At 38.9% G+C, this 13,137-nt stretch overlaps 1 protein-coding gene across 1 annotated transcript in view; it reads right to left on the reverse strand.

Moving 5' to 3' along the window:
- Window positions 1–13,137, reverse strand: part of ESF1 (ESF1 nucleolar pre-rRNA processing protein homolog) — a 104,317-nt gene that overhangs the window by 61,339 nt on the left and 29,841 nt on the right. The window contains exons 7-8 of the mRNA XM_019516246.1: window positions 12,244–12,358; window positions 11,373–11,502 (exon numbers count right to left, since the gene is read on the reverse strand). Coding sequence (XP_019371791.1) covers window positions 11,373–11,502; window positions 12,244–12,358 — 245 coding nt within the window. The remainder of the gene's footprint in view (window positions 1–11,372; window positions 11,503–12,243; window positions 12,359–13,137) is intronic.

Genomic DNA, 13,137 nt, shown 5'->3' on the forward strand with positions numbered 1-13,137 from the left:
AAGAGGTCCTCATTTTTGGGGAACTGTAAGTAGTAGTGTAAGAGACTTTGCATGTTCAAACAGCAAAGGATATGCTTTCTTTACTCAGCGTGTATAGTTTCTAAAAACATTTTATGTTCTACATTACCTACAAACAATCCGTAAAACTCCTTGCTTACAGAAGAGCAAAACCATTTGATTTATTCTGGCTTTCCTGCAGTTGTCTAATGTATGTGCAAAATCTGCTGCTAGCTTTCACATGTCATGCTGTATCACGCAGCATCAGGAACCACTTTCTGATGCTGATTAAGAAAGGTAATGCTTTCTTGTGCCAACAGTTTGTTCAAAGACTTTTTGGACCAAAAAGAAAAATCATGGTGCATTAAAGGTTGCCTTGCAGCAGAAACACAATTAAAGACTATATTTAGCGTGTGAAGGAAACCAAGCCAGCAGCTGAAAACTGGACTAGACCAGGAAAGTGTATTCTTAATTTGTTCAGATGACGGTACTGGTGTCAGTTTTTTGGTACAATTTACAGTTGTCAGGAAGAAGATGGGAAAAACAAATGCAAGAACCGATTAGGCTGTTAAGAGTGGCCACCAACATTAAAGATAAAGGTATTCAAAACAACGTGGTTCAAACTTTGAATTTGACAATTGTGAGAGCTCTTAATAACTGAGCAATTTAGACATGTCGAAGTACAGGCTCAAGACATAGGATTATTGATTTATAACAGTGTCAGATGGTTTAACTGAGGCCATATTCTTAGAATCACAAAATGGTTGGGTGAAGTTAGGTTATTCTTAATGCAGAAAGGAAAAGATTACCCTCAACTAGCAAACTAGCCATGGCTGAATGACTATGTTTTTTCCTTGCTTCCTTCAATAGTCTCATGAACGAAATGTACTGAGGAATACAAACGTGAGTAGACATCATGTTTTACAAAACAAACCCTATGTAGAGAAGTTGGAAATATTCAAGGAGTGGAAGGTGGAAAACTAAAATAACTCCTTTTATTATGAAGACATCTGGAAAATTGAGTGACTTTCACGGACACTGTTGGTAACACCATAGAAACGCATGAATCATTCAGAAACAATAGAGAAGTCATTGGAAACTTATCTGGGGTGGTTTCTTAAAATTTTAATCCTTGTCTGCCACACAGGAGACCTGGGTTTAATTCCCAGATGTACATATAACTACAGTCATTGAGGCACCAACTGTCTGGATTTGGTCTGGCTTTTGAATTCCGTCTCAGCGGGGTAAAGAGGGGATGGATGGAAGGTCTGGGAATCCTCCACTCCTCCATACTTCTGCCTAGGCATATGCATCTAATGTTCTGGTGACTTCTCATGCATATACCATGATCCAGATGGATCAACAGTTGGCTACTAACAGGTATAAAGTAAGCTACAATTCAGACACCCAGGCATAGGCAAGAATAAAGAACTCTATACTACTGACAGAGTAGTTAAACTGACATGGAGCTAACAGTACTGTTCTGGAAGATAATATAAAATTGAAACGTGGTGACTTAAGTTGTTAAATGGAAAAGAACAAGCATGGAAGGCCTGAGGGAAATAGATACCTTTGAAACGCCTTTTCTAAATTTGAAAAACTGCCCGATTCTTTTGTTTCTGTAAAACACTAGATGCGACTTTGCTGATCAGTCACTCATTTCAACGTTTTGGGGTTTTTTTACCACTCCCAAAATAAAGTTAAATTTGAACATCAAAAAGTGACTACTGAATTGTGTAAGTACAGCACTACAACTGTATAAACATAATAGAATGAACAGCCATTAGCTAAAAAGCAATAGCAGGAGTCCCACAAGAGTCCTCTTCAATGTCATACCACATGATGTAGTACTTCATAATCTCTTAATATATAACGCACAAAAGGCTTGTCATGGGACAACTGAGGATATTTTCCCTGATATCAGGCTTATGACACCAAGGACCTTTAAAAAGCTGGCATGCAGCTGGAAGCCCCAGCTAGATGCCAGCTTGCTTTTTAAGTTCCCTGGCCACTGCAAACCCAACAACTGGGGAGAGACTCCTTCAACCCCAATTGCACATGACCTTTTAAAGAGGTTTCCCGCATATGAAGCAGAGGATGAGCTGATGCTGGGCACCTCTTTAAACAGGCATATGCAGCTGGCAGTGGGAAGGTCTCTCATCCCGAACTGCATGCACAAATTTAAACAGGAGCCCAGCCACTATAGCTGGGTATGAGGGAGATCTCACATCCCCAACTCTATACCCATTTAAAGTGGCACACACATGAGGAGCAGCATATGGGGAAGCTCCCTTATCCCCAGCAGCTCACATCAGTGCCTCTTTAAATCCACACATGCAGCTAGAGATTGAGAAGCTCCCCCATCTTCAGCTCCAGAATGGTCATGTGCAGCTGACAATGAGACAGTCCCTCATTCAAACTGGTGTGTCCATTTGAAAAGGGCTCCCCTACCCTCTTTAAACTTGGACACACCAGTCTAGGGAATGGGCAGAAAGTAGCAGCTTAGCATGTTCCCCAGATGAGGGAATGCACAGTAAGCATTCTCCAGCCACCTGATTTCTCCTGGTCCCAGAAAGACTTGAGCTGTTACTGCTGCTCATACCTTCTCAGGACTGGGGTGACCCAGTCTCAGGAAGGCACAGGGAGCTGTTTCCCACTACCAGATTCCTCCCAGTCCAGGAGGAGTGGAGCAACAGGAAAGTGTACAGGCATTCATTCCTGAACCAGACATTCCCATGCAAGAAAGATCTTTTTTTTTTTAGTGACAAAGGAAGATCCTTCTCCCAAATAAGCACGTTTCTTCCAGGAGAAATTTAACAAAATGTGCATATGCTTTTTGTTTCTACAGGAAGAGCTATAATTCTCCCAGAAGGAATCAAACAGCTGTACATGGCCTCAGTTTTCTCCTCTTTGAAGAATAAATGAACACTACATTCATACATTTTTTCCAAATGCTCATTTATAAGAAAATGAGGATGTACTTCATTTTCTAGTAGAAATTAATTCTATATGTTTAAGGCCATCTTCTAAACCAGCAGGCAAAGTTTATTAAGTCAAAAAACTTTTCCATCTGAAAACGGAATCAAGTAAATGCAGAACTTCCTTCTAAGACAAGGTTCCTCCCCACACCCTAATTCACAGGAGAATAAGAGCCCCCACCTTAGAATCAAGTACAGAGGCAGTGAGTGGGCAGGCAGCTGCTGTGGCTCTGGCTCCAGCTCCTACACCCCGGGTTGGGGCTATAGCTGCAGCTACGGCTCCTCTCAGCTACCTCTGCACCCCACCATCTCCCGCTTTCAGCCTCTTCACTCCCATCTCCCAACTGCAAAGCCTCTGCTCTCCCACCTCCCCGTACTTCCCCCCCTACCTTTACTGTTGCTCTGCACCAGCAGGCTCCATCCATGTTACAGCCCAGGGCAATAAGCCCTTACCCCAGCCTGGCCCCAGAGTAGCAGCATGCAGCCTACACCACTGCTACAGAGGCTGGACTAGGGCCATGCTCAGTGCCTCAGGTTAGAACAGGGATGGAGCCTGCCAGCATGGAGCAAGGGGAAGTGTGGGGGGGATGGGGGAAAGCAGAGGTAGAAGGGGAAAGTGGGGGCCTAAGGCTATGGGGTGGGCAGGCACAAGCAGCAGGCAAGATGCTTGACCTCTCCACAATACCTGCTCCCGCACTGCCTGTCCCCCTACAACAGTGGGGGGAATTAATTAAAGATGACCATCAAATCACTTTCTACATGTGGAAAATTATAACTAATTTAACATTTCAAGGTATAGAATCTAATTATTCAGGGGTCATCTTAAATTTAGTGTTATCTTAGATTTGAGTTAATACAGTGTTTGGATTTTACTTAATATCATTAACCCTAAAATTAGGATTAGTGCACTAAAAAGAGACAAATTACATTTATTCTACAGCTGCAAATCAAACAACCTCCAAATATGGGCACACTGATCATTGCAGCAGCATAAGACAGATCCTTTGCCTTAATGAAGCATATTAAATCCATGACCTGTAACCAACTTCACTTTAGGCACAGACTCCCTGCTGCAATTTATTGGGCTCCATTCAAGAGTCCACCCATGCAGAGACAATGATCTGGTTTGTATCTAAGTTACTAAAAATGTGTCTTTTTTGTTGTATTAATTAAGTTGCTTGACAATGTTAGGCAGGAGAATGAGAGAAGAACAAATTTCTTGTTTCCAGAGATATATAAATACGCATAAAAAAAGAAGTAAAAAGTACAAATTCTGTGTCTAATTTGAAGCATCCTTAAAAATGCCCCAAACTAATCACTGTGGTTCATGCCTAAAATAGTGATTAAGTGCTGGATTTCAATGCACAGTACAAAGGCTTACTGACTGGAACACATGTCTTCAAGCAAGGGAAAATTCAGAAGGAAAGTAATGGAGATACTTCGTGCTGTGAACCATAACATACCAGGTCACTGAAATTCACGATATTATAAAACTGATGTATAACAGTGGTGCCAACAGGACTGGTACAATTTTTTTTTTTACTTTAAAAATTCCATACAAAAGCAGATGAAGATGGAGTAGAAAAAACACTGTTTATAAATAAAACATTTTATAAATTAAACAAAAATGAAAAAGTACAGAACATTCTTTCCATCCTATCACACTTTCACATTTCCATTCAAACAGCTGAAATTAATTTTTTTGTGTTTGTGTTTAGTACCACAACAAAAACGTTGGATGAAATCCTGTTGTGTATCCTGTAACTCAATGGATAAAACATCAGGAATAAGTTACAGAAATGGCAGTGTAATCCTTTCTTTTAAAAACTTACTTTTGAAAACTCAATAAGAAATAAGACCTTTCCAGGCTGAAAATTCACTGACAAGTGTGGAAAGATAGTCCAAAATGATTTTTCCCAGGAACAGAGATCTACTTTTTAAAACATCTAGCCTGTTGATCACTCCCTTGAGAAGTCCAGTTCCACCACCATCCCACCTCCCAAGCTCCTCCCTCCACACAAGTGCATTTTTGCTGGAATTACAAGGAATCAAATCACTTTCTCCTCTCCTGCTGTCCTCACAGAGACACTTAAGGAAAGAGTTTCAAGTGAGAAAATAAAGTTCATAGCAATGCACTTTGCACATTCATTTGTAAATTGAACGAGGACCAAATAGCTTTAATCCTGGCAAGATATAACCATGCAGAGATAAATTTGAATGTTCTAACGGGCCAGTTTTTCTGACCAGAAAAAAAACCAGGACGAGAAGATTATTGTGTATTTTAGTAACTCAAGTTAGACTTTTAAGTCACCTCAAGACCCGTCAGTGAGCCATGGCAGAAATCAACCTTGAACTGAGGGATTGCCACTGCCGCTGAATAACTTACTGATTACATTAGATAGCATGGGACAAAGCAGGTTGCTCCCTGGAAAAGTTTGTGCCTTTCTGAAGCAGCTAGTGTCTAAGGTGTCACCCTGCCCTGCCTTCTGCCTGATTATCTTAGGTTTCTTGAACACTGTGTAAATGCCCCAAACCAGTTTTAAAAACAACCAACTGTTATTTGAAAGAGCTTACTCGAGTTTCATGACATTTTATATTCCTTACGGTTTACATCCTTAAAACACTGCGATCATAAAGTTCAAATGGAGTCAGAAGAAATTAAGTTGCTCAAGAATGTATATTAAAAGAAAATGTGTTGGTGCAAATACCAAGGAATCTACAGGCAAAGTTCTTTGGGTAGATGTGATATCTTGTATTAGACCAACTGAGTAACTGGAAAAAAGTTCTTGGCAAGCTTTCAGGTGCAGTCACCCATCATCAGGCATAAGGAGTCTCTGCTGGTCTGAGACTCCCTATGCCTGATGAAGGATGACTGCACCAAAAAGCTTGCCAAGAACTTTTTTCCAACTACTCAGTTGGTCTAATACAAGATATCACATTTACCCAAAGAACCTTGCCTGCCTATGTCCTTAGACCAACACAGCTACAACCAAAAACCCAACAAGGAATGTACATACACTTATATAAAGTTAAACTGCATTTCTTCTGTAGCTGTTAAAATGTTAAGAGAAAAAATCTTCTGAAAGGGCATGCCACAACATTATGTCACATGTCCTGCAACAACTCTAAACCTGTTCCCAATCAATGACCTCTGGATGGGCTCAGCTGTTGTGTGTGTCCACAGCTTTAAGTGTCCACAGCCTTAAATGGTCCTTTAAACACCAAGTGCTAAAACTCTTCAAACCCAACACAAAACAATGCCATTTAAAACTACTTGGGAAAAAATCTGAAAGTCATCCTTTAATGTCTTCTTCAGCTGGTAATTCAAGGTACATTTTTCTAGACACCGCCTACAAGTGCAAAAACATGAAAAGATGGATTTTATGGAGAAACTGTACTTTTACCTCCTTTAAAAAGCATCAGAGGAGGTATAGTTACTAAGACTGTCATGTTTTCTTTTTTTCAAGGGTGACTATTAGAGTCAGTCTACATAAATGAAGCTATTGAATTCACTAGATAGTAAAGCAAATGCCCTAAAAAACAGAAACACTGGAACTGAGCAGAACGGTTGCTGTATTTAACTTGATTCCAAAATTAACACACCCCAACCTCCCATTTAACACAGAAAAAATAGCCCCCCATCTTGTAATCTAAATATGAGGCAATGGGGAAAGGTACTTGCTCTGGCTCCAGCTCTGGCCCTGAGCCCAGGTCAGGCTGATGCCTGCCCCCCTGCCACCTCTGTACCCACGGCATCCCCACCATACCTCGCAGCCTCATGCCCCATCCTTTTGTTTCCCCATCTTCCTCCATTGCCCTCCTTCTCCCATCTCCCCTCCCACACCCTCATTTCCTCCCACACCCCTCCCTCACTGCCTACCCTTACTTCTACACCGGCAGGCTCCGTCCCTTTTGTAGCCTGGAGCAAGGAGCACGGCCCCACAGCAGTGGAGCCAGCTCCATGCCACAGGGCCAGGCCGGGACTGTACTCTGAACTCCAGGCTGCAATGGGGACCAAGCCTGGAGGACAAAGGTAAGCAGTCTGGGGGTGGGAGAGCATAACAACTCCCCTCTCCTCCTGTTTGCCTCCTACTTCCTCCCCCATTGCTCCCCTCGCTGCCTGCCCCCTTACCACCTCTCCCACTGCTTGACCCTCACACCACCTGCCCTCCTACCACTGCTTTCCCCACTTCCGTACATGCAATATTATAACAAATTTATCCATTTTCCATGTATAAAATCTAACCAGTGTGTGCTGGTCTTGGATTTGGGTAAATACAGCACTTTACTGCAACAGTTCAGTATTTTACAAGAAATTCATATTTCATGGGAGAATGAGAAAACTATTACTACAACAAAACAAAAAATTACACATGTAATTAGTTTTGTGATTAAATATAAAAAAAGTGAGCATATTTAGAAGAAAGATACTTCAGTATTCATGGGTTTATAGCCAAAAATGTCAGACTCTTGTTCCCTTGTACCTCCACATCGGTGAATTTGCTGCCTCACTCCACATAGCTCCACATGTTAATACTCTGCTCTACACATGTCTCACTGTCACTTCTGTACTGTCATAATGAAAGGCAGAGTCTAAACAAAGCAATAAGAAGTATAAAAAAGCTGAGGAAATAAGAAAGAATCAGTCAGAAGTAAACACATCAGCTGGCAAAAGCCGAACAAATTCAGTGATCACTGCACACAAAATAGTTTTATTTCAAAATTGTCATTGCTTTCTATGAACAAATTCAATTAGCCCAGTTAGAATAACAATGGAAACTTTGCTTTCTACTGGCAAACAATGGTAAAAGAGCTTCTAATGAAGTGTTCTTTCTATTCTTTACATGCATGATATATTTGTTAATGGTCTATACATGCCATAAAAGTCATTTTTCTGTTTGGAAACTTGTCATAATGGAGTGGCTGTCTGTTGATTCAAGCCATTTACTGAATATATTATGTATTTTAAATATCAAATATTGTGGGGATGGGAATCATTTTTTCTAAATGGCTCTCACCCAGTGACACTAATAATATCTAGTATTATAAATATAAGAACAACATGGTAAGAGTCTGATAAAGCAGAACGAAAATAAATTCCAGTTAATTGGTATGCTAGGTTATACAAAAAAAACCCTATTCTGTAATTTCCAATGGACTTTTAGCTACTGTAGGGTTCCAAATGAATTGGAAAAACTCTATGTCAATCCTCCCTCTATTGACACTTGAATTATAATACTGAATGGGGGTAAAAATCTACTAGGAATGGCTAGAGGAAAGTGACAATGATAATAAAACCGCATAGCAATTACAAGATTGAAATGTATAGTTAAAAAATACAAAAATCAAATATGCATAGTTTGGTGTCTCCTAGATGTACTTTTAAGCTTACCTTCACAAACCAATTCCTACTGCCCTTGATCCCCCAGTTTTTGAATACCAGAAACCTTCTTAAGCACACCCACAATACCAAAATACACACTCTTAAACTGCTACTCATCCACAGCACATATAACTGCCACCCACTACCTAACATCTTTTCTCCCTATAAGGGACAGAAAATCTGCACCAAACTGCACAGATGTGAACAGAACAGAACTCCTTTCCCCAAACACCAACTCAAAGTCAAAAAGCATTTTACCCCACTTGACCTTCCCATTTATCCTCCCACTCCATGTCCAAGAGGTCACATTCCAAAAGCATGCCTCATATACCTGTATTCAATTCACTATACACATAGCTGTTCACTGCACAGGAGTGACAGTATATACACTGCATATCTACAGAATGCCTTATCAATTACAGTGGTTATAAGCAGAATCCTGATACAGGGAGGGTAGACAGCTTTAGATGTAGAATCACCCACATATTTATTTGCGCACAAGTGTTTGCTCTGAATTGTCCGTTTCCATACCCTAGTTTATCTGTTGCAGCTCAGGCCAGGGAGCTGTTTGTTTTGCAAGTTTTTTGGGGTTTTTTTATTTTGTAATGGCAAAATGTCTCTGTCTAAATAAACAGTAGAAGCTTTACTTGCAGTTAATGAAACTTGCCTGGTACCCTACTTACCTAAAGAGTGCAGAGTAAGTGCATACACAAAGAAAGAGAACAGGAACCATAGCTTCTCTTTCCACCCTGAAGGCATAGCTTGGAAGTTCCACAGGATCTCAAGCTTCCAAACAGCCTACAGAGAGAGCTCAACTCTACATGACCTCTGCTTACCCAGTAAAAGATTACTTACAGAGAGCTTATGAGCTCCATGTAAAAGCACCATTATTCCAGGATCCACAGAGGTTTGAAACTTAATGAATTCCCCACATTCGCTATGTTCCACTGGCCTGGCAGTATTCAGCTTCTTCTTGCCCTGTGTTAGCTTTATAAATTGCACTTTGGGCTACACAGGCTCTACAGCTCAAACAGCTACTGCAAACGGGCAAATTTTACCAATCAATTACAGCATTAATATCTTAAGCTTGTCATTTTTTTAAACAACAAAAAAGGGTTCAAAACCTTGAGCTACATTTCTTAAAAATATGAAGGTGTTTCAGAAAGTAATGGTAATTCCTCAGTAAAAACACGGTGTGTACAATGCATGGGAACTAAGTAGCAGCTGAGGGAACACTGATGCACTAAGTAGCAGCAGACGGAACACTGAAAAGCACCCAGATGTCATTCAGCACAATATTTAATTGGCATAAACAAAGAGCCAACAAAATTACTATATTACACTGTTGAACACATCTATCACATATCACTTCTCTATATAGTTGTAAGTCTCAGTAAGTGATCACTGCACACCAAATAGTTTTATTTCAAAATTGCCATTGCTTTCTAAAATATCCCCATATATTTGTCTCCTAGCTGCAGATGCCAAGGAGTTCTAAGGTGTTCTGAAACCATAGTACTTCATTTAAGTACGCATAGCCTCAGGACTGTGTGCTCTCAATCACATCTTCATACTTAATCTGAGCTCATATGATTTCCCAAACTTAACATAAACAATGCTCATTAAGCAGTGGTGGTTAACCCAACCACACCCAGTGCTGGAGTACCAGCAGCCATGAAAGTGATTAACTCCCATTATTTTGAAGGCATCTAAAAGCTGCCTCCCCTTAACCAGGTATGGCAACTATGACTCAAATAAAGGGTTCAATTACATTACAAAATAGACAGCAGAACCAAAAGATTCCATGCATTTAGGTGGTTTATGCAGTTATAACCTATGTGCAACTAATATCTGTTATAACATAAGCAACAGGGAAACAATTTAGACGTGTACTGTGTTGCTCTTCTAACTTAAAAGACGACAACCGGTACAGTATAAGACACACAAACTTGCTCTAGAATTTAACTAGCTATTATGGGAGGAAACCAGTCATGAAGCATAACCATTACAATTACACGCAAGTGTTTGATTTCTGATTAATCGTGTAAAAACTACCAAATTTACTAGATACCTTTTCTTCAATAACTAGGTACAGTTTTTACATTGGAGAAAGCTTTTTTAAAACTAAAAGGTAGACAGCAAGACATTAGGTAAGAGCCAGATTTCTCAAGTTTTATAACCTGGAATTCCAAAAGCAGTGCAACTAATTCTTGAAAAATTCTACGGGAAAAGCATTATCTTTAGCTTTCAGTGTAAGCATGACAATTTTTGAAGGAAACAAGGGTTGTTGTTTTTTCAGCAAAGTTAACTGGGGATTAAAAATGGGGCTCCATAATGGATCTTGACTGTAGCCTTAAAGATAACCTACAAGCAGCATAAACATGGGCCCGTGTGTGTGTGTTCTGAATATAGAAACCTTAAAAGCTCTTTTCTTTTCTTTTTTAAATCTGAGAAATATAAAAAAAAGTCAAGTTCCATCTTTCCTAATTTGCTGGAAGATCTATGGAATTCTCAGGAGATATTTATTAGGCTGTAGCACCAAAGCATAATTCAAGGACAAAGAAATGAGAATTTGTAAACCACAGGTGCAATTCTTGATCAGAGTGTTAACTAGTCACTGAGGTTAACCATTTATAACAAGAAACCCGTCAAATAGCATACTCGCCTCCATTTTCAGCGGTTTATTTTGAATTTCCTTTGATCTAGATTTTCATAATTTCTTTAGCTTTCCAGTCAGAACACAGTCTTTTAAAGTTGAAAAAAACTGAATACCAATTGAAGGAAAGCAGGAAGGCCTATACCACAGAAAGAAAGGGTACAAAACCACTTTTCCCCTTTAATTTTGAAGGGAGAATTGTAATCTGTCCACAATGAAACTTGACTACAAGAGTTACCACGAACAAAACCCTGTCTCCACTAAAGAAATAAAGTTTAAACTGTTAAATGTAAAGAATACTGTATATCAATTGATCTGCTCGTGGCTTCAACAAAAATTCCATACATGTTACGCATACCTTCTTGCTCTTCTTCACTAGATGAAGCCAAATAAGCTTGAAAATCCATGTCAAGAAGTTCATCCTTTTTAAATGTTCTACTTAGCGAAGTTACTCTTTCATGATCTGTTTCATCCCATGTGACATCTACCTTTAAAAAAAAGATAACAACACAAAAAGTTAAACCTCAACTTGGGTCAACATAGAATTTCAAACTTCCTATTACAAGTTTATCAAGAGAAGTGAAACAAAAGCCTGATGTGTTATGCTAAATTTTCACAATAAAAGGCTACCTTTAGAGAGCAGAACCAAAGGCCTCATTTTAAATTGATTTGAAAAGTAAACTTAAGGAACTGCTATGGAGTATCCATATCATATTAAATAGATCAGATCATCAATACCTTAACTTCAGGTTTTTCAAATGTACCCTACATAGATTTCCATGTATTTTAAGTACACAGAAAGACCGAGGAGTCCACTACTGGATAAATAAAATAATTTGTGATGAAATCACAACTGAAAGCACTTAATTTTTTTAATGCTTATATGTAGATCCAATTAAAAGATTTATTTGTAAATATTCAAAATTGATCCTTTTTGCAAATAAGGTATACTTTAGACTTACAGACAATGCATTATTTATAACAGGTTGAATCTCTGTTTAAAGTGATAAACTCAGCCTTACTCACAAAGTCTACTTGTAACTCATAAAGCACTCACATAACATAGGATTTCAGCATGTTTTCACCACATAAAAACAAAGAAATCAAACCTTTCTCCACTATCTCCAATGCCACAAATTCTTTATTTACGTATTTTACAAACCAAGCCAAACAGAACTAAACAAATTACAAAAGAATTAGAAAAAAAAAAAGAAACATTGTTAAGGTACCTTTGATGTTCCCATAGCAGCAGATGTGAAGTACTTTGGTTTATATGCAGCTCCATCCACTTCTAAGGCTACATCCTTTGGCTCATCATCAAATGCAACATTATCTGGAATAAATCTTAAAAGCAAAGATGTCTTGTTATTGAAACATGCTGCAGTGCTTCAAAGGAATAAATGGCACTGAGGTTCAGCTTCTTTCTAATTAAAGCCTTACAAATTAGTACAGAAAAATTTACTAGGATAAAGAGTGGATAAGACTGTTAAGAGAGGAACATACACAACTCAGTTCTTAAATATTTCCTATATCTGTTAAGACACAAAATTGAGCTCTCAGTTTTGTATCTGTATGAACTGAGTTTCATACCAACTGTTTGTACTGTACTTTCACATCCTTCCCATTTTTACCATAACCTTATGAAAACCAAAAATCAATCAATCAGTCAAAACTTTTTTTTTTTTTTTTAATTTAAACTACTTATTCTGAAATGTCGTTAAGGACCTGACACATAACCAAGATAGGTAAAGCATCTTTCCAAGCATCACAACTAGAATTTTGTAACTATACAATAAATCATAAAAATTACAGAGAATGCTTTCCTTTTTCTGGGCAGGAGAATGTCACATGTGTATAGAACACTGATAAACAAACTGAAGCAAACAGCTCTAAAATATCAAGCAACAGAAGGATTAAATAACCAGTACTATTGGACCTACTTCTATCTTTCCCAGCATGTCAAGATTACAGCACAGAATACAAAACCTAACAAAATAGAGGCAGAATCTTTTAACTTTGCTGCCTGATGCTCAAATGATGATTACAGAATTTGAGAGATGAATAGAAAACCCCTGTAGCCTTTGTCAAAGATCAAAGTCTTTGATTTCAGATGCCGATGGCAA

Source organism: Gavialis gangeticus, unplaced genomic scaffold, assembly GCF_001723915.1.
Source record: "Gavialis gangeticus isolate Ggan-Ray unplaced genomic scaffold, GavGan_comp1, whole genome shotgun sequence".
In the NCBI taxonomy this organism is placed as follows: domain Eukaryota; kingdom Metazoa; phylum Chordata; order Crocodylia; family Gavialidae; genus Gavialis; species Gavialis gangeticus.